The 23,687-nt window shown below is 35.5% G+C and overlaps 1 protein-coding gene across 14 annotated transcripts in view; it reads right to left on the bottom strand.

Moving 5' to 3' along the window:
- Positions 1–23,687, bottom strand: part of LOC143232799 (tight junction protein ZO-1-like) — a 110,622-nt gene that overhangs the window by 68,979 nt on the left and 17,956 nt on the right. For 7 of the 14 annotated variants that reach the window (XM_076468664.1, XM_076468666.1, XM_076468665.1 and 4 more), the window contains exons 2-3: positions 22,656–22,860; positions 21,602–21,722 (exon numbers count right to left, since the gene is read on the bottom strand). In XM_076468664.1, the coding sequence (XP_076324779.1) occupies positions 21,602–21,722; positions 22,656–22,860 (326 nt within the window). Of the gene's footprint in view, positions 1–9,731; positions 10,372–15,722; positions 16,623–21,601; positions 21,723–22,655; positions 22,861–23,593; positions 23,613–23,687 lie in introns of those variants that run through there. The other 7 variants (XM_076468678.1, XM_076468676.1, XM_076468677.1 and 4 more) reach the window with 4 other exon arrangements.

The raw sequence follows: 23,687 nt of genomic DNA, 5'->3' as shown, positions 1-23,687 counted from the left end.
GATTCAACGTTGATTAATTGTTTCTTAAACCATAGATTTTTTATTCTGTCTTCTATTAGAGGTAAACATAAAATTAAAGTTTAAAAAACGAAGGAACAAAAAAAAAAGATTTGTTTGTTTGTTTTGAATTTCGCGCAAAGCTACTCGAGGGCTATCTGTTCTAACCGTCCCTAATTTAGCAGTGTAAGACTAGAGGAAAGGCAGCTAGTCATCACCACCCACCGCCAACTCTTGGGCTACTCTTTTACCAACGAATAGTGGGATTGACCGTCACATTATAACGCCCCCACAGCTAAAAGGGCGAGCATGTTTGGCGCGACGGGGATGCGAAGCCGCGACCTTCGGATTACAAGTTGCACGCCTTAACCCACCTGGCCATACCGGGCCCAAAAAAAAGATCATATCAGTCAATACGGTGTAATATTCAAGTATCGTTATAAGTAAATTTTACCTGCAACAGTGCAAATGAAGTATTGTTATAAGTTTCCATAATCACGATAACAATTATGCCTACAATGTATATGAAGTATTGCTGTAAGTAAATTTCCACAACCACAATAACAATTATGCCTACAACAGCGCAGCCGATCAGTAAGGTTCAACAGCGAACGATTAATAAATCGTAAAAAAGGAGTGTGTTTGTGTGTTTTTCTTATAGCAAAGCCACATCGGGCTATCTGCTCAGCCCACCGAGGGGAATCAAACCCCTGATTTTAGCGTTGTAAATCCGGAGACATACCGCTGTACTGGCGGGGGGCCGTAAAAAAGGAAGGAAGAAGAAACTAATATTTCTTTGCCGCTTATCTTGCACGCACATTACTAATTGAGAAGATGTATTTGTTTGTTGTTAGGCGTAAGGTACACAGAAGAGTATCTGTGTTCTGCCCACTGAGAGTAGGAGAACATAGTGGCGATATTAATGAATTATTTTACATCATAAGTTATCCACAAGTTCTGGTCCGTTGCAAGTTACCTATAAGATATACAGAACCAAAAATTAACCGAACATATAATGTAGTAGTTAATCTTTACTGATATCTAATTAGTAAGATGAAGTGTAATAAAACAAAGATTTGTAATGATTAAAATGTCTTAATCAATTCACTTCTTGCTTCTTTTTGTAAGCGATATTTTTCGGCTAATACACTTAAACTTAAAAGAAAAAACATTAATAACTTAAGGAATGCATCGGTTTAATACTTTGTATGCAAGTTTCGATTTAAAAAACTCTGAAAGATTATTCAAAATTTTTGAAATTCTTAACTTAAAGCTTAAAATATGGATCTATTTCAATATTTTAAATCTAGGACTGCGAAAACTTCAAATACTTGTACTAGTTTTATTTTAGCAAACTTAAATAACAATGTGCTACCTTAGCGAAACGTTGCAAATAATAATTTTACTTGCTTCTTATGTTGTCAGTTATTTCCGTTGTAGAGATAAAAACATTATGATATTACTGATTCTGGTAGTGTCAGCAGTTACGTCAGAACGTCTGGTGATGACAACAATAGAAATAATTCCATAATGTTTTTCTGTAGAGAGTGAAAACAAGGAACAACAAAATTATTTAAACTCACTACAATAAGTAACAAAGCACGATCAACAGTGCGGATTATGTTGAGATTGTTATATAACAATAAAATATATTCATGTTGATATGTCATAAGTAGGTTAGCGGAAGCGTATCACGTGACATGGCATAAATCTGAGAATTGTAATATTACATTGTGACACTGATGCGTAGATATGATGATCTCCCGGTGGGGCAATGGCAAGTTTATGAAATTAAATACTAAAATCCAAGGTTCGATTCCCCAAGGTGGACACAGCAAAACAAACACAATTGAATGTAAATATATAAACGTAGAATACAATAGATTAAATTGTATGTTTGTGTTTATATAGTACTATGGAATGAATAAAACTGGTAAAGAAAATTTATAAACATTCACAAATAACATTGCGGCTTAAATATACCATAACTGACACACATAAATTGTATGTATTCTCAATTCCCACAAGAAGGAGCAAGCGCCTGACTTGTCGGATTTTCTTCGTTTGTGATTCAAATAGATTGTTACGTTGTGTAGTATTTATTCTACAGTTGCTTAAGCGGTGAGGTTACATTCCAAGCAAATATTTGATAACTCTTTTGTTTCATAATACAACTTGCTAAACTATCAAAATACGTTTTATGCGCATTACAGTTCAACATATTTCAGGTTATTTAGCTTCAACACTTTGACGTTTCTTGAGCTTCGGAATAAATAAACATTGAAGGAGTTCATGATGGACAGTACAAACTGTTTTAGACTGTGTCTATTGTAAACCACTTGTCATAATGGTTACATTTGAAATTAAGCGAAATAACAAGGTAATACCAAAAACGACCAAATAATTAATCAGTAAATTTAGTCTTACGTCATACTTCCCTGTATCTCACCTTACCATTATTCCTACTTTTTCTAAAGGCAACTTTAGCATCAACCATTGAAATACAGTTAGGTACTTTTACTTCTTTAATCCTAGAAATCTATCCACAATTTTATGTAACAAAATTACAACAAACATACGGAGAAAAACAAAAAACATTTAACGGTTCCCTCTGATGTAAATCTCCCCCTTTTTTTTTTCGTGAGGTATTGTTAATCATCACGTAGACCAAAGAAAAAAAGAATTACAGTTTAATTGACTGACATTCGTTTTTAAAATATGTATTTCTGCTCCCCCTCTTCCCAATAAACAGTCATAACAACGGTTTCTCTACTTGCTTCTGTATATAGTTCGAATTACTCATACAAAGAGAAACTTAAAGAAGTAGAGCCAGTTTTTATGAAAGAAGAGTAATTCTTTTGGAAATATGGTAAGAGCTGACCTACGAACATGGCGGGTAAGATGAAAGACTACTTATTAACTTCAAACATTGTCAGGCCAAGTCTGACTCAATAAACATTACATAGTTTCACGGAGTCGAACGGTTCTGGCTTTTTTCGCTCACCTTTAAAGCATACACAGTTTACAGAGCATTTTGTGAAATATTATCCGTCAGAAAGAGGATGTTACGCCAAGGTGCTTGGACCTGATGAACACGGTTTAGTATTGAGTCTATATTTAGAGGACTTGAAAGCAGGTACGGTCATAAATTCAAAGCTTTTCATCGACTGTTCTATACTGGAAATGTTTACTCTTCGCCAAAAGATATCTGAATGAGCCATTCTGGGTTGATAGAAACATGTGAGCTGCCCTCGTCAAAATCAGTCTTTCATTTTATGATTCTCCATTTGATCTTAGTAATAATAATTAAAATCTTACCAACGTTTTTTATATAAGACATGGATACTTTCCCACTATTAGCCAGAGTAGCAACATACTTTCCAAGTTCCCACACAGAATTTCCAGATCTGAACACGCGCACGTAGGATACACTTGTAATAACATTTAACCTAACCTGTCATTAAATACCATGTACAACATGTTCCTGACTAGATGAGATAACACAGCGTAACTGACTAAGAGCATGTTAAAACATGCGAATTAATGTTATGTTCACCAGAGTTTTGGTGAACGTGCAAATCAAATTTCCTGATTTTTTTAAGTTCGTTTCCGCTACCTTGTTGCTCACAGCTTAGGCTCTGAAACTATTGTGACAGAAAATAAATGGAACTTTTATCGGACCTGTGTAGTTTCTGTCCTTATGAAAACAAAACAACAAAAGAAGGGGGTAAAACATGTATAGAATTCAAAATCAATTTAAGAAATTATAATGTAATTAGGGTTAATAAGTATAAAAGAAATACAAACATACTCGTAGCTAAAGAATTATTTCCTTCATTTACAACCTGTTAATGTATCAACTTGTCTACAGACACGTAAGCAGCAAATGCTGACAAACATACATAAAGATAACATATGTCACAAAAGTATATTTATATATATTGCAAAGCCACAACGGGCTATCTGCTGTGTTGACCAAGTGGAATAGAACTCCTGATTACAGCATTGTAAATCGAAAGACTTGCCGCTGTCCCACCAGGGGACAAGCCAATATGTAGCGCAGTTTCAAGAATCATAAATGCAAACAAAATACATAATAAACATCTGCAAGCTTATTTACAAACGTGATAGAGTTATTTTGGAAACATGAACCAAGAGTGTTATCTAACTAATTTTGAAAACAAACAAACAGTTAAAGAAGTAAAGCATAAATAAGACGCGAAAATCTATGTGGATGATGCAAGGTAAGTGTTATCATGGAGAATCAGCTTTATGTCACATCGAAATTTCTTCAGTCACAAGGTTTTGGTTTGTTTTGAATTTCTCGCAAAGCTACTGGAGGGCTATCTGCGCTAACCATCCTTAATTTAGCAGAGTAAGACTAGAGGAAAGGCAGCTAGTCATCAACATCCACCGCCAACTCTTGGACTACTCTTTTACCAACGAATAGTGGGATCGACCGTCACGGCTGAAAGGGCGAACACTTTCGGTGTGACGGGGATTAGAACCCGAGACCCTCAGGTTACTATTCGAGTGCCTTATCCACCTGGCCATGCCGGGCCAGTCACAAGGATGTCACTATGACATAACAGCTACATTTTTGTAAACATTTCAAATGGAATATGGAGGACACTTTCAATATTTGTCCTTTTTTCGTCTAAGCTTTCACATTCTGAATAAAATGTAGTTGTGATATTTCGCTCAATCTGCATTTTATCAGGTCACACAAAATCGAATATTTGCGCGAAATTCAAAAACAGTTAATCACAGTAAATAGGTCTTAAAATAGTAGACTCTTGCAAGATTTTCTATAGTACTTTGAGAAAAACTGAAAAGAACGAGCTACTTTGTAAACTTGATCGCTACTACATAAATGATGGAACGAAGCCTAAGTACCTTTCTAGTGTAATATATATTTTAGAAATAGACAGTTAGTAAGGCCACCTATTACTAGACTATAAACCCACAGAAGTTGTGAACTAATATAAAAATATTCAAAAAAGGGTTTTTATGTAAAATGTTCTTGTATTAGTTGTGAACCAGTGAAATGTGTTGTCTGTATATACCAAACTGTTCGTTTAAGCGTAAGACACTCCAATACCGAACATTAGACACGTTATACACAACACAAGACTGTTAATGCGGACACCTACATTATCATTAGCCCTGGAAGAGGTCGAAGCAAGTGTGCTTAATTACGAACCTCATGCTGTATCATCACAAACTCTCACCTGTAAGTAAAACCACAGCACAGACAGAAGGAAGAGGTCCCAGTGAACCTGACCCTCCCTGGTCTATGAAGATTAAAACCCTAATAAGGAGAAGGTCTTAAAATAAAACTTACATGACAACCGCATAAAATTACGTTGAATATTTTTCCTTATCATAACATAACGTACAGTGATGTATTAAAATTACTTCATGTAAGAATTTTGTAATTGTATGACGAAACGAAAGCGTGAGTGCTGTTAGACAGGACCAAATTATTACAATTACTTTTGTTAATTAACTAAAGAGAAGGATACGTTATAGTTATGAAAATTAAACAAAATGTAATTAATAAAACATTAAAGCATTTCATACACGTTCAGTTAACGTAACTGACAACCATATGTATCGGTGTTCTGTATTATTAAAATACTGTTTAAGTCCTTCTTAATCAAGACCTCGTCACACGAAACATGTCCGTCATTTCGGCCGTGGGGGCATTATAGTGTTACGGTCAATCCCACTATTCTCTGGTAAAAGAGTAGCTCGAAAGCTGGCGGTGGGTGGTGGTGGCTAGCTGCCTTCCCTCTATTCTTACGCTACTGAATTAGAGTCGCCTAACGCAGATAGCCCTTGTGTAGCTTTGCGCGAAATTAAAAACAAACATACAAACTGAGCCTAGATATTCTAAAAGAAGCCAGCTTTGTAAAACAACATAGCAAATATACTAAAAAATGCTTAAGTTTGATCTTATGTATTGACTTAAAAAAGAAGTTAAAAGGTTCTAGTAAAATGTGTAAACTTTGTTGTTTCTCTATCTCGTTTAGCACAGCACAAATTCTACTGAAATATTTGTGCAATGAAAATATTCAAGCTGAGTGATAATCTTATTGAAATTAACAGTTTGTACAGTAGCAAAAAACAAACAATAATTTTAAATACTGTTATTATTTATCTCCTGAGATGATACATCTATCGGTTTGATCAGTGGAATTATATTCGCACATCTTAATTTTATATTATTTAGAAATTCGTGCTACAGACATATTTCAATTTACATACGATCTTCTTTGCCACTTATGAGAGTATATTCTCATGAAAAGTTGTGATTTTAAAACTGTTTTTCATATTTCACTTCTGAATATCCCTATTAAATATTAGATTTCTTCACTTCTTTGCCAGATTTTTATATTCGATATCAGTAAGCAAATATTCATTTAAGGTGACATAGAAATTTAAAAGTTATTTTTTATGCTTTAAAATTGAAGTAGCAGTATATATAAAAAAAGAGAAGGATGCAAACAAGTCATGTAGTTATGTTTTTCTGTAAAATTCATCACATATATACACATAATTTTAAAATATTAACATTTATTATCTGTCAAACAATTTTTGAACTGAAAATAATTCCAATCGTCAAGCTTCTTATTGTCAGGAAAATGAATCACTGCAAGATTGTTTTTTTGTTTTTGAATTTCGCGCAAAGCTACTCGAGGGCTATCTGTGCTAGCCGTCCCTAATTTAGCAGTGTAAGACTAGAGGGAAGGCAGCTAGTCATCACCACCCACCGCCAACTCTTGGGCTACTCTTTACCAACGAATAGTGGGATTGACCGTAACATTATACACCCCCACGGCTAGGAGGGCGAGCATGTTTAGCGCGACGAGTCGCACGCCTTACGCGCTAGGCCATGCCGGGCTTGCAGTGTAAGACAGTGGAAGGCAGCTAGTCATCGCCACCCACCGCCAACTCTTTTACCAACGAATAGTGGGATTAACCATCACATTATAATGCCCCCACGGCTGAAAAGGCGAGCATGTTTAATGCGACAGGGATCACTGTCAAGAATAAGTCAATTATTTCATTAAAACAAACAACTTATGATGGAAAATTTTTGTTACTGACTGTAGCGCCATCTAGTAACTACAAACGATATTTGTTTAGATTACAGGTAACTGCTAAAACTTGAAACTTCGATAACCGAAGGTAAATTTTCAAATTTCAGTCTCCATACTACCAAGATGTCAAATAAACTTAGTCTATGGCTAAAATGTTTTATATACGATTCTACTGAAAAATTTAAGTTTGCGATAACTGATAATAAAGGTTTGTTGGTGTTTCCTTGTTTTCGTTCTTCCCTTTTCTGGAACAGTAAAATTCTTTCACTTACAATAAAACGTAGGTCTAATACGTAAAAAAAGACTTTTTCTTCATTAATCTAGTTTTAATTACACTACTATACAATTTTGATTATAATAAAATATCTTATTAATTTTCAAGTTGTAGATATGAGGTATACAAAAAGTATAGGAATCCGTGTTTCGTGTAGCCTGGAAAGCGGTCGCTTGTTTACTCGTACTGCAATCCTAAAATTACGACTATATCACGTATCTGATCAGGATCAAACATCACACACAAACAGAGTTCACGGTCCTAGCCTCTGATATCATTACAATTATGATAACCCTGAAAAGTAGGTCAATGTATATTGACCTATGTTATGACCCATAGAAAACTATGTTCAATTAACCGTAAACGAACCGAAATTCGCGTATGAACGGCGTGTACTGACATACATATTTTTTACAGACCACAAATGTCACGTGACTTAATAAATCCTAAGGTAGAAGCTATATACGAGTGTTTTGTGATGTTGCATTCAAAGATAAGTGAACTAAGAAAGCGTAGAGTAAAATCAACTTGTATACATAAAAAACTACACACGTTTCATGACAAACCTGTCAAACTTCAGAATATCGCTGACAAACGATTTAATCGGAAAATATACACTCACTCTGCTAGTAGGTGTACTTAAAACTGTTTTATTAAATGGAAAAAAAAGAGCGAAAATTTAGTCAAAATAAGCACCAGCTCTGTCAGTTGTGTTGTGGTTTCGAATCCCGTTCTATTTCAATTTTCACTTTACATAAAAATCCGATTTTCCCAGTAAGATAATACCTTAGTAAAAACGTAAATTACCCTCTGACTCGCGTGTCAGAATAATAAAAATACATTTTATCTTGTAAGTATATCAATAACAAATATTCGATAACTACGCTATCAAAATAACAACAAATATATATTAACGTAGTACAGGTTTATTAACAAAATAAATGCTCGATAACTCCTGCATTAAATTAATAAATATTTCTTAGCGTTATACAAGTTTAATATCAACATGAAGATCCCACAATTCCTGCATCATAATGTTAAAATATAATTGTAAGTAAATACATCCGGTAACTTTTGTATCAAGGTGATAAAAACACGCCTGTTATAGTTGTCAGTGTATTAGTAACATAAACTAACCGCTAAATCCTGTGTCAAAATGGTAAGTGCAATTTATTTTCTGTTGTTGTTAAAGGTTATGTGATTCTAGGTTTTAACTGAGAATCACTATACATGTCTATGTTTAAATTGCGCTGGTACATGTTCAAGTTGGGGAATGACCGCAGTATAAATTACAAAGCGGGTTAAAAGTTGTTATTGCTCTAACAGCGATAGCGGATTTGACGTGTGTGTTAATTCTACAGCCTTTCTTAAACTAGGGTCCTGACCCAAGAGGGTTCCAAGGCTGTTGCAGGGTGGGTGGAGAGTCGTGAGAACATAAAAAAGACCGCGATAACGAATATTATACGGCAATTTGCTATCATTTTATGTATGTGTATGTGTGTGTGTGTGGGGGTCGTCACAGTCTGAAATATTTTCAAAGGGTGTTCAGAAAACACTTTGAGAACCCCTAACATAATGGATATACTATATCGATTCGTAGATATTTCTAAATTAAATTCGCAATTTATAAATTCCATATTTGTTAAAGAGTTTTTGCGCAGAGCTACAATAGGACTATTTTGCGCATAGTCAAATCTTAGAACTGATAGACAGAAGGTAGGTAGCCGGTCAACAGTACCCACCCACAACTAGAGGAAAGGCAGCTAGTCATCACCACCCACCGCCAACTCTTGGGCTACTCTTTTACCAACGAATAGTGAGATTTACCGTAACATTAACACGCCTCCACGCTAATAGTACTAAACCATGTTTGGTCGAACCCGCGATCTTCAAATTATGAGTCGAGTGCCTTAACCACCTGGCCATGCCGGGCCCTTTTTATTTATGTTAAGTGTGTATTTTTATTTTCTTATAGCAAAGCCACATCGGGTTATCTGCTGAGTCCACCGACGGGGATCGATCCCCTAATTTTAGCGTTGTAAATCCGTAGACTTACCGCTGTACCAGCGGTGGACAAATGTTATTGAACAGATAACATCTTTAATGCCTACTTTTATCCAATACCAAATTTATATAAATAAATAAAACAAATGCTATATATTAGGATGCCGAATAGTGTATTTAGAAAACAATCATTTCTGACAGTTTTAAATTTCAAAATTAGTATTTAAAAAATTTATGTAAACCACAGAGCGTTAACATTTCCAACTGACTCTTCCAGTCCTGTACGAAATCCACAGTTGTATATGCACTTGAGAACGGCACAAATAAAACACGGCAGAAACACAACCTACCTTGCTGGTAAACATGTCAAGTACTCGTACTTGATTATATCTATCCATACACACCACGAAACCTGGATGTCACATCACTGAGTCGTGGTTTCGTTCAAATTTGACCTTGACGTTGTATTAAGAATCATGACACTGAATACTCGATCAGTAGCATCACCTACAGAGCCCACAACTCAAAGTTTAGCTTAAACGACAGTGTTCGTAATTTCTTTCCTTTCTCAGGTTGTTTATCCGAACTTCATTACGATACTGTACTACTTCTGTAAATGTTGCCCCACAGGGGCAGTGGAAAATATTCGCATTCCACGCCAAGCCTCGTTACACACGTTGGTGCCCCCTCCCCACCTTTCTGCCTCGGGGATTTTGGTGGTAGAAGGGATCTAGTAATTTAAGACTAGGAAAGGGGGGATTAAAATAATTCCTAACGTTATATACACGCAAGTCATGGTAAGTGCCATTCTCAACTGTATAAAACTCAATAACATGTCAGTGCCATACCTTCTTTAAGCTGTTCCGCGATCAAAATTACAGTAACAATAAGCCATCATTGTTAAAGATGTATAGTGAATGTTAAATAGAGACACGTCTATAATATTTCATACTATCGGATATATCAAGGCGCAGAACTGAACAAAACACAGTGTTTAACATCCTGTCTCGGCATAGCACTGATCTGTACATATTTGTAATACTAAACAAAGAACTTTGGATACAACTGCTGAGTAATCATCCAGGATTGTTAGTTGAGTAACTGAGTCAGTAACTGGAAGTATACAAAACAAAAAAGTCCAGATTTCACAGCGTGGTCAAAGTTGGAAATGAGTGACGCAAACCCAATTGAATGTTAATTATATCACACTGATGTAATGTGGATATCACACAAATGCAATTAAAAATAGGGTGTTGATTTGTGGTTTTTGAGAAAGATGTATTCGATAGATCAAACTAGCTTTACTTTGGTTTTATGTACAGCTCACGATCTTTTCACAAAGTAATGTTGTTGGAAACAACCACAGTTACAAATGACCACAACGTTAAACCAAGAATTAAAGGTGTGATCGTTCTAAGTTTTCTATGTGGCAGCCGAAGCATATCACCCCCCACTTTTCCACCACCCGTTACCTAAAGACCAAACAGGTTTACCTTACACAAGAACTTACTTTGGGGAGGAAGTCGTGCACACAGATACACAAGGTTAAAGTTATACACAGACATATTCTGAACGAGGCTCTGCTTGCTTCTAGACATTTTTTCTTTCTTTTTTTAGAATAGCAGCTAACTGATATCGTGAAATTTAATTGCTTTTATCCCGTATAAATGAAGTTATGTTGTTAAAGTCTGTTAAAGCTTTCTGCTATACACACACACACACAAAATTTTTGATACTTGAAATGAGAACCTAAACGGTAGACACATCGATGTATATATAGACAACGACTTAAATCCCGGAGGATAGGGGATATATATCCCCCAGTTTTTGTCGAGTGGGGGATGACCAATAATATCATCCTCCTAGATTTAACTGCTGCAAAATGTTGAAATGGGCCAGAAATTCTAATAATGAATCGATTACAACTTTGGTTTTACATTTTTAATTTACTCCTAAACAGAAATGTATATTATCATTTCCTCACTGCCTACAACAGGTGCCCTGCTGAAGAATTCAGTCCCACCACATGAACGGTTCTTCGTAACACACGTATCAACTAGTATAGGCCTACTTGTAAGCTACACCAAAATTAACACTTTTAAAGCTCATATGCTCGCCTGATATACCGTTGGAACAAGTGAAAGGCTAGTGCTGTAATCTTTGACGTCTCCTAAGAATGTATAATTATACGTCCCCCCATTTCCACGCAACAATTAGAAACATGGTTTTAATTCGATGCCACAAATTTGTGTATTATTTTAATTACGTGATATTAATAGAATTGGGCTGAAAAGCAATATATTCTTGACTCAGGGTTGTGAGGCCTGTGTACGATACTCGTAGAGCATTAGGGATTATTTGGCTGTGACTGAGCGTTCAACGAACAAGTAGTGAAGATTTGACAAACATATCGGTTTCTATTCTTGCAGGCTGTACCAAAAAATTTCCGAAAATACACGCAGAGTAAAATATTCACGTTTCAAGCAAATCTTACAAAAAAACAACAACATAAAAATGAATCACATTTTTGAAAGAATACTAACAGTTACGATTATTAAGACTGTTATTAAAGATATAAAAAAATCTTAGTGGCCTTCTTTAAAAGTGTTATAAACGCTGTAATTAAGTTATTCTCAACCATGTTATACATACATATGTACGTACGTATGTAAGTATGTGTGTGTGTGTGTGTGTGTGTGTGTATACGAGGGCTGTTCAAAAAATACGCGGACTGACGTCATAAAACAAAATGTACTTTATTTAAAAGTTACAGGTCTGGGACCCCTTCAAAGTACTCTCCTCCCCAACGCACACACTTATCCCAACGGTGTTTCCACTTGTTGAAACAGTCCTGATACGCTTCTTTTGTAATGTCCTCCAGCTCCTTCGTAGGATTTGCCTTAATCTCGGGAATCGTCTCAAATCTTCTTCCTTTCAAGGGTCTTTTGAGTTTGGGGAACAAGAAAAAAATCGCAAGGAGCAAGGTCAGGTGAGTAGGGGGGTGGGGAAGAACAGTGATCGAGTGTTTGTACAAAAACTCACGCGTTCTGAGGCACAAATTTCGCATCAACGCGGTGCATCTTCAATTTTTCGGTCAAAATCTCGTAACAAGATCCAACTGATATCCCACACTCTTCAGCAAGCTCCCCTGACAGTCAGATGTCGATTTGCCCGCACCAGGGTGTTGATTTTGTCGACGTGTAGGTCGTCAGTTGACGTGAAAGGACGTCCAGGACGCTCATCATCTTCAATGGACTGTCGACCATCCTTAAAACGTTCATGCCACTTGAAACATGCCGTACGCTTCATAGCAACATCACCGTAAGCCGTGTTAAGCGTAGCAAAAGTTTCAGTCGCAGATTTTCCAAGTTTAACACAAAATTTCACAGCAAGTCGCTGCTCCTTCAGATCATTCATTCTGAAATCCGCCAAACAAAAAAATCGCACTTCACTTAAAACCGCGTAGCTAATACACAAATGAAGATATCTGCAATCGGGAAATGGCGTCGTAATCAACTGATCTGTGCGAACCTAGCGACACCAAGCGGATTCCCCTGGAACCAACTGGAGCCGCGCAATTCAAACAGTCCGCGTATTTTTTGAACAGCCCTCGTATGTGTGTGAAAAGCAGTTTACATCTTCAAATGTTCCAATGTTTTATATTCCATCATAGCTCAGCGGTGCATTTGAGGTTTTACAACACTAAAATACCGGGTTCGATTCCAGCTGTAAATAGAACGTAGATGGCACAACGTGTAGTTTTGTACTAGAAACAAAGCCCAGCTCTTCACTTTCGTTTAATGTTAAAACAGTACTAAACAAAAGCAAACTATTCCATCACTAAAATTAGAATGAATGACTTTAGACAGGAAGGTAAAGTCTCATGGGGGACAGGTGTTAGATCCGATAGAGGGACTGGGGGGGGTTAGTGAATTTTAAACCTCTTAGTCCAGCAAGGATGGATTAGATTACATATATTTTCTTTTAATTTCGCGCAAAACTACACACGGGCTAACGGCGCATAGTCGTTTCCTATTTTGAATTGATAGAACCGACGGATGTCAACTAGTTAACAGCACCCACCGCCAACTCTTGGGCTATTCTCATTTGAAAGAAGAGTAGGATTTGGTCGTCACATATATATCGCACGCCCACAGTCTTAAAGTGCCTTCTTACGGCAAGTCTCAAACGTTTATCCTCGGTTTTCACAGTTCGGACACGCCCGGTCCAAATATGTTTCCGGCTTTAAAAATATAGTGTACGGTTTAAACTTATCTGCTGGTGTTATAAGCTTGATTGTATGCCCATTATCTAACGCTTTACAATGTGAACCAAATAGAAGATGTATAAGGTCACAATAAATTATCAGTTTCATATTTCTAATTATTTGAAATAGACATGCACAGACACTCAGTTATAATTCGAATACTATAACAACGAAGCTCGTGGCTTAATTCACGAGTGTGAGAAGATATAGAAATGTGTAAACCTAAATCTGCTTATTTTGATAGTGAAACGCTAAAGGATGTGTATACTTTATGATAATTGTAGTGTTTTTTAATGAACCATCGACCTACTGTTGTCAGAGATACTTTTTCAATCCCTAAAGTTTGTGTATGCTATAAGGTGAATTTGGCAAGTCCCTACTAATTAATATTCAAATTAATTCAACTAAAATAACCAAATCCTTCCCAAACTCAGTACTGGTATGCTGCGAAGCGGTAACAGAATAATAAAGACAGTTATTTTATTTTTCGTGTCTTAACCAACTTTACAACGTTTCTTCAGTGATTTGGCAAGTAATTGTTGAATTTCACGCAAAGCTACTCGAGGACTATCTGCGCTAGATATCTTTAATTTTGAAGTGATATATTAGAGGGAAGGCAGATAATCAACACCTATTATCACCAACTCGTGAGCCACTCAAATCGAATAGTGGGATTTGACTGTCAATTTTATAACGCATTTACGACTCAAAGTGAGCAGAGCGATTTTTTTAAGGGGGTAATTGGGCGCGAAGCTCAAATCCACAGAATCTGATAAATCTTCCTGAAAATTATCTTGTTTGTATGAATAATAATAATAATAATAAAAGCAACAAATACAGTATTTTTTGTTTTTTTCATCACAATGAAATTTTCTATCAACTTCTATTTGTCAGTTGCTAAATTAAAGTATATAATGTCCATCTGTGTATATTTTAGTTCTTTGATGAAGCTAGTTATGAGATAACAACTTCTTTTATCGCAAACAGCAGAAGCTATTTATTTATGTAAAAGGCAAAACTTTTCACTTTTTATTTAATTTAACAATTCACTCTGTAATTTGAGATAAAATTCAGAATAACTCTTGCTCTGTTACTGTACGTGAAAGAATTCATAATCTGAAACGTGATAATTAGTAAAAATGTTTTAAAGCTATTTTGTTTGTTTGAAAGTAAGCACAAGATACACAATGGACTATCTGTGCTTTGTCCACCACAGGTATCAAAACCCAGTTTCTAGCGTTGTAAGTCCGCTGATATACAGCTGTGCCATTGGGAGACTGTTTTGAAACTGGAATATATATAATAACATAGTTCAATTTTAATTTGATATCTTAGGGGTGCCGCTATCTTGTAACTATTTTTTTTAATGGCGATACTTTTTTGAACTGCATTGTCGTTTTTCATGTTCGCACGTGTACATGTATATATTTCTTTTTGTCATAAACATGCCCACTTCACCCATCTGAGTACATCCATTTTTGACAATTTCATCCCTGCATCGTAACATGTTGGGATCGAAATTGGTAATATCAGGAGCTTCATTGTTGTGTCACTAAAGATGTGTCACAAATCAACATGTTAAAACACTCTGTGCTGGCAAAATTTGAGTGTTTCCCCTACACCCCATAAGATGAAACAAACGTTTCTGAAACTGTTAAAATTAGTCAGAAATTCGTGAGAGCGTCTTAATGGGTAGGTTATCACTTTCGATAAGAATACTATGGGTGCAGCAGCACTATGTCGAATGTCATAAGAAGTGGGTTAGTACTCTGATCAGTACCATAAATTGAAATAGTTTATTTTTATTTAGTTAATTATTCTACTTGAAAATACCTTTTCTCGTGGTTTTCAATTTACAAAATCATATTTTATCATAATAGCACGTTAAATTGTTACTTATGTGTAAGGAACCATTACTTTGTGAAATTGTAAATTCCTGCTCATTACACATTTAATACTTTAAGTGAAAGTCAAAACGGTAAGTAATTCAAACATTATTTTCTTTAGAAATTACTATAAATTAGTTAGAAACATATTTCAAATGCAGATAAACAATTAAAGTATTGTTTTATACCTCTGCTTTAGGTTTATGTAGTTGTTCGTAAGTTTGAAAGCTTTTTTCTCGCGATTTTCGTCTATTTCTTTCACGGTCATGACTCCAAGCTCTGTCTTGAGGCCGCTCTCGATCAAAATCTTTGTCACCTGGACAATTATTGGTTGTCGAGTAGAGCCTTCTTTGTCGGGCCATCACCGAATTATACTGGACAGTTTGAAGTACCCACAGGGAGACATAGGGAGATATGGGCGGGGAGATGTTGGTGGTTTGGTTTTGTGACCTCTCACCTCGACGTCTCCCAAAGAGTTTATGAAACCAGCGGGTTATGGTGTTGATTTCTGCTGTAAAATCCGTGCCATATAGTTAAGATACTAAAGTACACTGTAATGTTCTTCCACTTAAAGATGTACAGGATGTTGGTGGGTAAGACACGATACGGAAATAATGAAGTCTAATAAACTGGTCATCATACAGTTATCAAATGACCGTCACTACGCAATAAAAACAGGCACGTACATTACAAAGACGAATCCAATAAAAAAATATTTTCTAGCCGTTTCTGATTAAACGCTAACAAAACCTAATGCAGTAAGTTAGCACTAAAACGAAACTTTTACGTAAGAGGGCAATACAACTAACGCTGAAAAACTTCCAACGAAAGGAGAGACACGTTCCAATCAAATTCTTTCTCTCTTGTAGAAGTGTTTCTGCTGGCTGAATATACATTTAAATCTGGTTTACATATCATCTGCCATATCATATACCAGTATTTGTCCTCATAAGCCATATAAGCTCATACATTTTTTGTTGTTAATCTCGCGACGTTAACAACAACCAGCTGCACCTATACATGACTGTAGTGGTGGTGGTAGTATTAACATCTACGAATGCTCAGCATCTCGTGACAGTATAAACCAAGTTCTTCAGCTCTCAGCAGTGATGTTAGTCATTTAACCTTCCACAAGTGTAATACAACACCTCTTGCTTAAGTTTGCATTGATTTACGTCCAGAATGTAGAACAAAATATGTGTACTTATAATCTAGGTTTGACCTTTGGGTTCCAAACGTTACTTAATTTCACGATAACACTGCTAAATGCTGGATAAATGAAGTTCGTTTAATCTCTTAATGTGTGTTTATATATACATATATGCTACACGTTTGAATCCGCGTGTTTTATCTAAACAGTTTTCCACACATGTATATAAATAAGCACGCACACAAATATGCAGGATTTAAAGATGATGAAAAAAAACTAATAAAAACTTAGTTTTAATAACAGCTTTCTGTGGATAAAACTGGGTAAGTCAAAAGAATAAGCAATGAAACGCTCATGTACAACTAATTATAATGGCTCTTATTTGTCCATTATGATTCCAATAGTTAACGTTTTCTTCAAAGTCTAACTTCATTACTTTAAAATTAAAGGATTTCGAAAAAAAATTTATAGGGTTTATACAAGATAAATTAATACATCATCAAAAATATCTATGAGAAACAAAATAAAAGTATGTATATGTGTATATTATATATGTGTGTGCACCTGTGTGTGCGTGCGTAAGCGTATATATATAAAATCACACACACAATTTATTTTGTAGAAAAGGGAAAATATGGATGAAAAATAAATAAATAAATGCAGCCACAAAACAGATATCCAACATAGGGACACAAACCATAACGTGGGTCATTACATAACGGGCCCTGGTTTTCGAGGTATCGGCGAAAGTGAGAACTAAATTGCGTTGAGAGTACATCATTTACCCAGTTTAACCTCAACTTTACTGGCCTAACATGCTTAGAAGGAAGTTAAAAAACAAAATCGGAGCAAATGTGGGTGCTCTAGTCCACAACGTACCACACCTTTACCACCTTTCGTTGTCTGTAGCCAGAAATGGAAAGATGGTTACTCAAAGGAAAAACAACAAAAACATATAATAATTACATTACTATACATCAATGAGGGAACTAGCACAACTGTCCTTAAAGTTAGGTCATTCCAGCCCCCAATACGATGTCAAGGTATTATATCATACTATAATGTCAAGGTATTATAGTATACTTATTAGTATACTAATCTATACTAATAGTGAAAAGTTAGGCTTAGTGTAGTAGTATCTTAACATCTTGGTATTTATGTCCAAACATCGTACTGGGGTCTGGAATACTAACTTTGAGGGCAGTTTTGCTGTCCTCTATCGTTGATGTGTACTGATATAACTATTATTTTTCTTTCTTGGATCAATCATCTTCCCACTCCTTGTGGGTTAGAACATGCATATCTGTTCTTTTTTTTTTTTTTTCTAAATATGTGAGACCGGCGGAATTGGTGTTAAACTGGGTAGATGGTGTATTTTAATACAATTTGGGTCTTACTCCCGCTGGTACCTCAGAAAACCAGGACACATTATATAATGTCCCACTTTATGGTTTATGCCCGTGTTGGATATTTGTTTCGTGACTGGGTTTTTATTTTTTCAAGCATATTTTTTAGTTTTTGTATCTACATGTTTCTTTTCCTCTCTGTACAACTAAATTAAACTTCATCTAAGATTTGGATGTGCTGTGTGAACATATTTATCTTTTTGATGTAATATGTTTATAAAAATTTGTAATTTATTCAAATATATGTCCTCTATTGTTATTTCATAAAACATTAACAGATCAAAAAGCAATTTACATCAGTTCTAAATATATATTTTTAGGTTGAGAAAGTAAATAAAATCCAATATTTTCTGTCAATCTTGAAAGTGTAATCCTTACTTTTGTTGTTGGTGTATAATTTTAAGTATTTTACGATAGAAAAGCTTCCACTCTTATCACTATTTTATGTTCTGCTTTACGTGTTACATAACTGTATTCTAAAGACAGCTGGTATGGGTATTAAAAGTTTAATTAAGACAAAAGTTTTAAAATTTTAAAATAAAATTAAAGTTTTAATACCAATACCAGCCATTTTTGAAATCCCTATTTTGACTCCATTAAATGTATCTGTGGATAAGAGCAAGGAGTCAAATTAGGGGTTTGTAGTTTGAGTCAATTACGTCTACAGTCTCTTTAGCCTTGTTTCTTCACATTCTTACGACCCTATTTGCAACTTTTAAAATTACCATTTTTTTATTTTTCTTGTAATATTTGAATTATAGATCTATACATTTGCGTTTTGGCATAGTGACAATCTTCAACACTGGATCTTAAAAGTTGCTTGCAAAAGTTTACGCATGCCTAAGAAGTTTGGTTTGTTTTGAATTTTCGCGCAAAACTACACGAGGGTTATCTGCGCTAGCCGTTCCTAATTTAGCAGTGTGAGACAGCTAGTCGTCATCATCCTTCGACAACTCTTATGATACTTTTTTTACTAACGAATAGTGGGATTGACTTTAATATTATAATGCCCCCACGGCTGATAGGGTGAGCATGTTTGGTGCAACCGGGATTCGAACCCGCGACCCTCGGATTACGAGTCGAATGACTTAAAACACTTGGCCATGTCGGGCCGCCTGAGAAGTAAGTGCTACTTTATATACTTTGACGTGTGGTCCTTTTGAAAAGCCCAAAAAGACGAGGCCATTAAAGGCGAGAGAGAACTCGTTGATTAGTATTAGTTTCAAATAATATTCTCCCAAGTGAAATGTCAAATCAATTAACACAATTACTTATGATAACACTACAGATGTAGGACATTAGTGTTCCTCTCGGCGCAACAATCACTGCAGTTATATTTAAATACACTTATTAAACAATCGCCAGGATATAACAATTAATGCCTATATTTTTAGAGTAATTTTTAATTTTCTTCGGCTATTATCATTATTATTATTTTCATACAAATTTAATCTTCATGGTTTTGCTTAATTAGAACGATGAAAAAATACACCAGTGGAATTTTTGTTGTTGCAATGATATTAAAATATGGCCATTGGCGTTAACCAGATAGGGTTTAAACGTATATTCAAACAATAATGAAATACAGCCAGCCACTCTTACCATCGGTGAATATGTAACTTCTAATACATGATGATGAAACTTGCAGCTTAAAAGTTAAAGTCAACTGATTCCCAATAAATATTCCAGCTTTTCTTTGTTAGTGAACAAGAAATAATCTTTATTCCCAAACTAACACACAAGTACATATCTGAACGTGAAAAACGGTCAAACTCTACCGTTCAAAGTCAAAAACCATTCTTGTATTATTAAACCATCAGGCAAACTAAGCAGCTCTTCAATGCTAATGAAAAGGAGGGTGGGAATGTTACAAAGTTCAAGATTAGAAATATCATGTTATTTAAAAAGTTGTCTATTAATGCCAAAAACATGCGTCATAAATGAGTCAGTCATGCCAGCAAATTACCTCAATAATACTTTTGAAATGAAAAATACATTACCAAGTTTGGGTCTGGCGACAGGCGAATAATGATAAAGACCTGGCCGAAGAAGGTACAAACGTTATTCGCTCCTCTACATAAACATTTTCTCAACCCAAACCAGCCGTTTTTACATATATATTTTTCTCTAGAAGTTGGTTTTCTCGTCATCACTGATCAAAATGTATATATTATATTTGATACAATAATTATCTACTGGTATTAAAAGCCAAGATTTTGTTTTTGAATTTCGTGCAAAGCTATCTTTGATAGCTGTCCCCAATTTAGCAGTGGAAAACTGGAGGGAAAGCAACTAGTCATCACCAACCATAGCCAGCTTTTATTTTACCAACGAATAGTGAGATTGACTGTCACTTTATAACGCACCAACGGATGAAAGGACGAGCATGTTGGGTTTGACGGGAATTCGAACCCAAGACCCTCAGTTTAGGAGTCGAGCGCCTTAACCACCTGGCCATGCCGGGCAAGGTCAACGATGTCAATGCTACATCGTTATAAATTAAATATATACATACACACAAAAATTCAAGGTTTCAATACGGGATCGATACGTATAACATATATAGAATCTTTTTTTTCAAACTCTTGTGTATTTGACTGGTTTTATAACATCATAGTATAAACATTTGTCCTGACCAATCAGCAACACCCTACCACTCACGCTAATGGATTGATTTAAATTGTGGAGAATATTAATAGCGTGCAACGATTTGAAACCGACTCGCCAGTTCCTAAATCCAAAGCTCTATTATAAGGCCAACCCGCACCCACAACAGCAATCAAAAAGTCAGCGTTCTTTTGTATCACCAAAACAAAAGCGTCAATCGGAATTTCTTTGGTTTTCATATCTAAGCCTGCATGTCATACTTAGGCATTGTAGTATTCTAAAGACTTAACTTCGTCTCTATGATTCTCTTCTATCAAACGTATACTTGGAACACGTAATTGACCAAAAATAATGTTATAACGATTTGAAATCTGACAGTTTTTAAGAACGATATCTGTACATCTTGTACTTAAAAAATGTTACAGAATAACTACATATATAAGCACGTGACTGTTATTCGACATGCACAGTGAAAAGTATTTTATAAGTATAAAAAATTTTGTTGCAACTGAAAGAACGAAGAAAGCATTACACAAAATCGAAAAATGAACACTGCGACATCATGTCACGTGCGACTGATTGTTTGCCAACATACAACATAATGTGAGGCTCTTATCCGATATATTTCAAACTTATGGAATTAAACTAATAGCATTTATTGATACTCAAAAACAGGGTACTGTGAGTACGTTAAAAAGTGACAGTCAAATCCAACTATTCGATTAGAGTACTCTAAGAAGTAGCAGAAGGTGCTGTTTACTAGTTTTCATCACTCTGGTCTATTGATTGCAAACTAGGGACGACTGCTGTTGACAGTCCTTGTATAACTCTGAGAAAATATACAGAATAAACCAAATAAACTATTGCAAGTCTGAGTTCTTAACGGATGACCTAATAAGCTTACCGCTTCTTCAACAGGTTCAATAAACGCTTCAGAAAGCTGATTCCTCAGCGGAAGTTTGTCTTGTTCTAGAGAATCGGAAGAACCGCGACTGTTGGGATCACTGCAATTCAACCCGAGTTCTCTGAAATGTTCACAGAAATGAAGCTTTTTCAATTGTTTCACTATTCATAGTTTACCACCTATGATTGCATGATTAACTAACTTTACGTTATAGATAAACAACTTTACTTGTGCCACGTTCATTTTTAGAAACTCTATACAAAAGAAAAACACACGTGTTTTAATATTTATCTGAAACACGGAAATGATACACCTAGGAAATTTTTGAAAAGGGAATACCATTCATTTGTAGTGGTACAAAACATTGGCGAAAATAACTATGAGACGGTGAAAGGGGTGTACAACTACGTAACACTTTTTGAGGAGCCAGCACAAAGTATCAAACTTATTCTCCATTTTCTATAGGATCATAAGAATGGAGTTTTAATCACATACGTAAGCTGTATTTTGTGAGATGCAAAATAAATAAAAATTCCGACATTTCTGTGGTTCGATTTCTTTAAGTTGCAGATTGTCACATATAAATATGTACATTCACATACAAATACAAGTTTTATTTCCCTCCTTCCGCACACACACACACATACTTTTTAATAGCGATTTGCGCCCTTGGCGACAAAATTCTAAATTCACATGGCAGCACCCAAGAGGGGGACTTTTGTGTGCACATAGCGATAAAAAGAGTTACGTAATTACTGATAATATCAGTGCATACGATAAGATTACTACATCGTTGATATATATAAAAGTAGAAATTAATTTTCACAGAAAGCACGAAGTGTCATTTGATGTAATTAATGGTTTTATCTGTTAAAATAGGTAACACGAAGCTGTGAGATAGATACTTGCGTTCTACAGGAATACATTTATTATCTCACAAACAGTTGTGTCAAAACTTTGTGTTGTTAAATTGGTAACTCATGAAAAGCAAATGATGAAACAAGTAAAATAAGTAAGAACGAACTTCACATAATTAAACACAAATAACACTTACTTGTTTGTAAATTTGGGTGAAAGACCCCCCAGGCTTGCCATAGCACGGTCCCTCTCGATCTTCATATCCTGACACTGACGCATGGCCTTATCTCGTTCCTCCCTGGCCTGAGCGTTCTCACGGAGGACAGAGTTCCGCTCCCGCAGGGCGAGCTCTAAGCCTAATTTGAGAGCTTGAGAGGCAGCCTTATCTTCGTTCAAGGAGTCTATAAAAAAAAGAAAGAAAGAACATATATATATATATATGGTCAGCATTGAAAAAAACAGGTTTTGTTGTCAAACTATCCAATGTTCGCCGACCCATCGAGAAGCAGTCAGCCTGTAATATAAAAATGGTTGGGTGTAGCTCAGGGGTTAGCATGCCGGACTGTGGATCTGAGGTTCCTTGATTTGTACCTTATTCACAACAAAAACAAATCGCGCTGTGCATTACGAGGACATTAAAAGGGTGACGGTCAAAACCCACTATTCGGTTTGACAAAAGCAGTCAGAAAGTTGGTAGTGGGTGGTGTTCATTAATTGCTTTTCTTCTAGTCTATCATTTCAAAATTATGTACGTTTAATGCAGATATCCCTCGAGTAGATTTAATCGAAATTCGATAAACAAAATAATATAATTACGGCTGTAAAGTTTGTTTGTTTGAAGTTAAGCACAAAGTTACACAATGGGTTATCTGTGCTCTGCCCACCATGGTTATCAAAACCTGGTTTTCAGCGCTATAAATTCTTATACATTCCACTGTACCACTGAGGGCCTTTATGCCTGCAAGATAAATCTGTTAGTTCTCTATTATAGTTCACAGGTGGTATTTTCAATAGGAATGATCATCCAATTATCTGAAATCATTACATCACCAAACTTTTGGAAACTCACTATATTAACAAAACACTTATAAACAAACACAAATCTATCTATATGTTGACTACATATAACCTAACCTTGCTCAAGTGCAAATGGTTTTAAGTCAAAAGCCCATTGTTGTGCTCACACGGATGACTTGATGCTGGTGGATGGTGGTTCTGGTTCAGGCAA

This window comes from Tachypleus tridentatus, chromosome 11 (assembly GCF_004210375.1).
Source record: "Tachypleus tridentatus isolate NWPU-2018 chromosome 11, ASM421037v1, whole genome shotgun sequence".
NCBI lineage: Eukaryota > Metazoa > Arthropoda > Merostomata > Xiphosura > Limulidae > Tachypleus > Tachypleus tridentatus.
The sequence above is the reverse complement of the archived record's forward strand: the minus strand, read 5'-3'. Positions and strand labels throughout refer to the sequence as shown.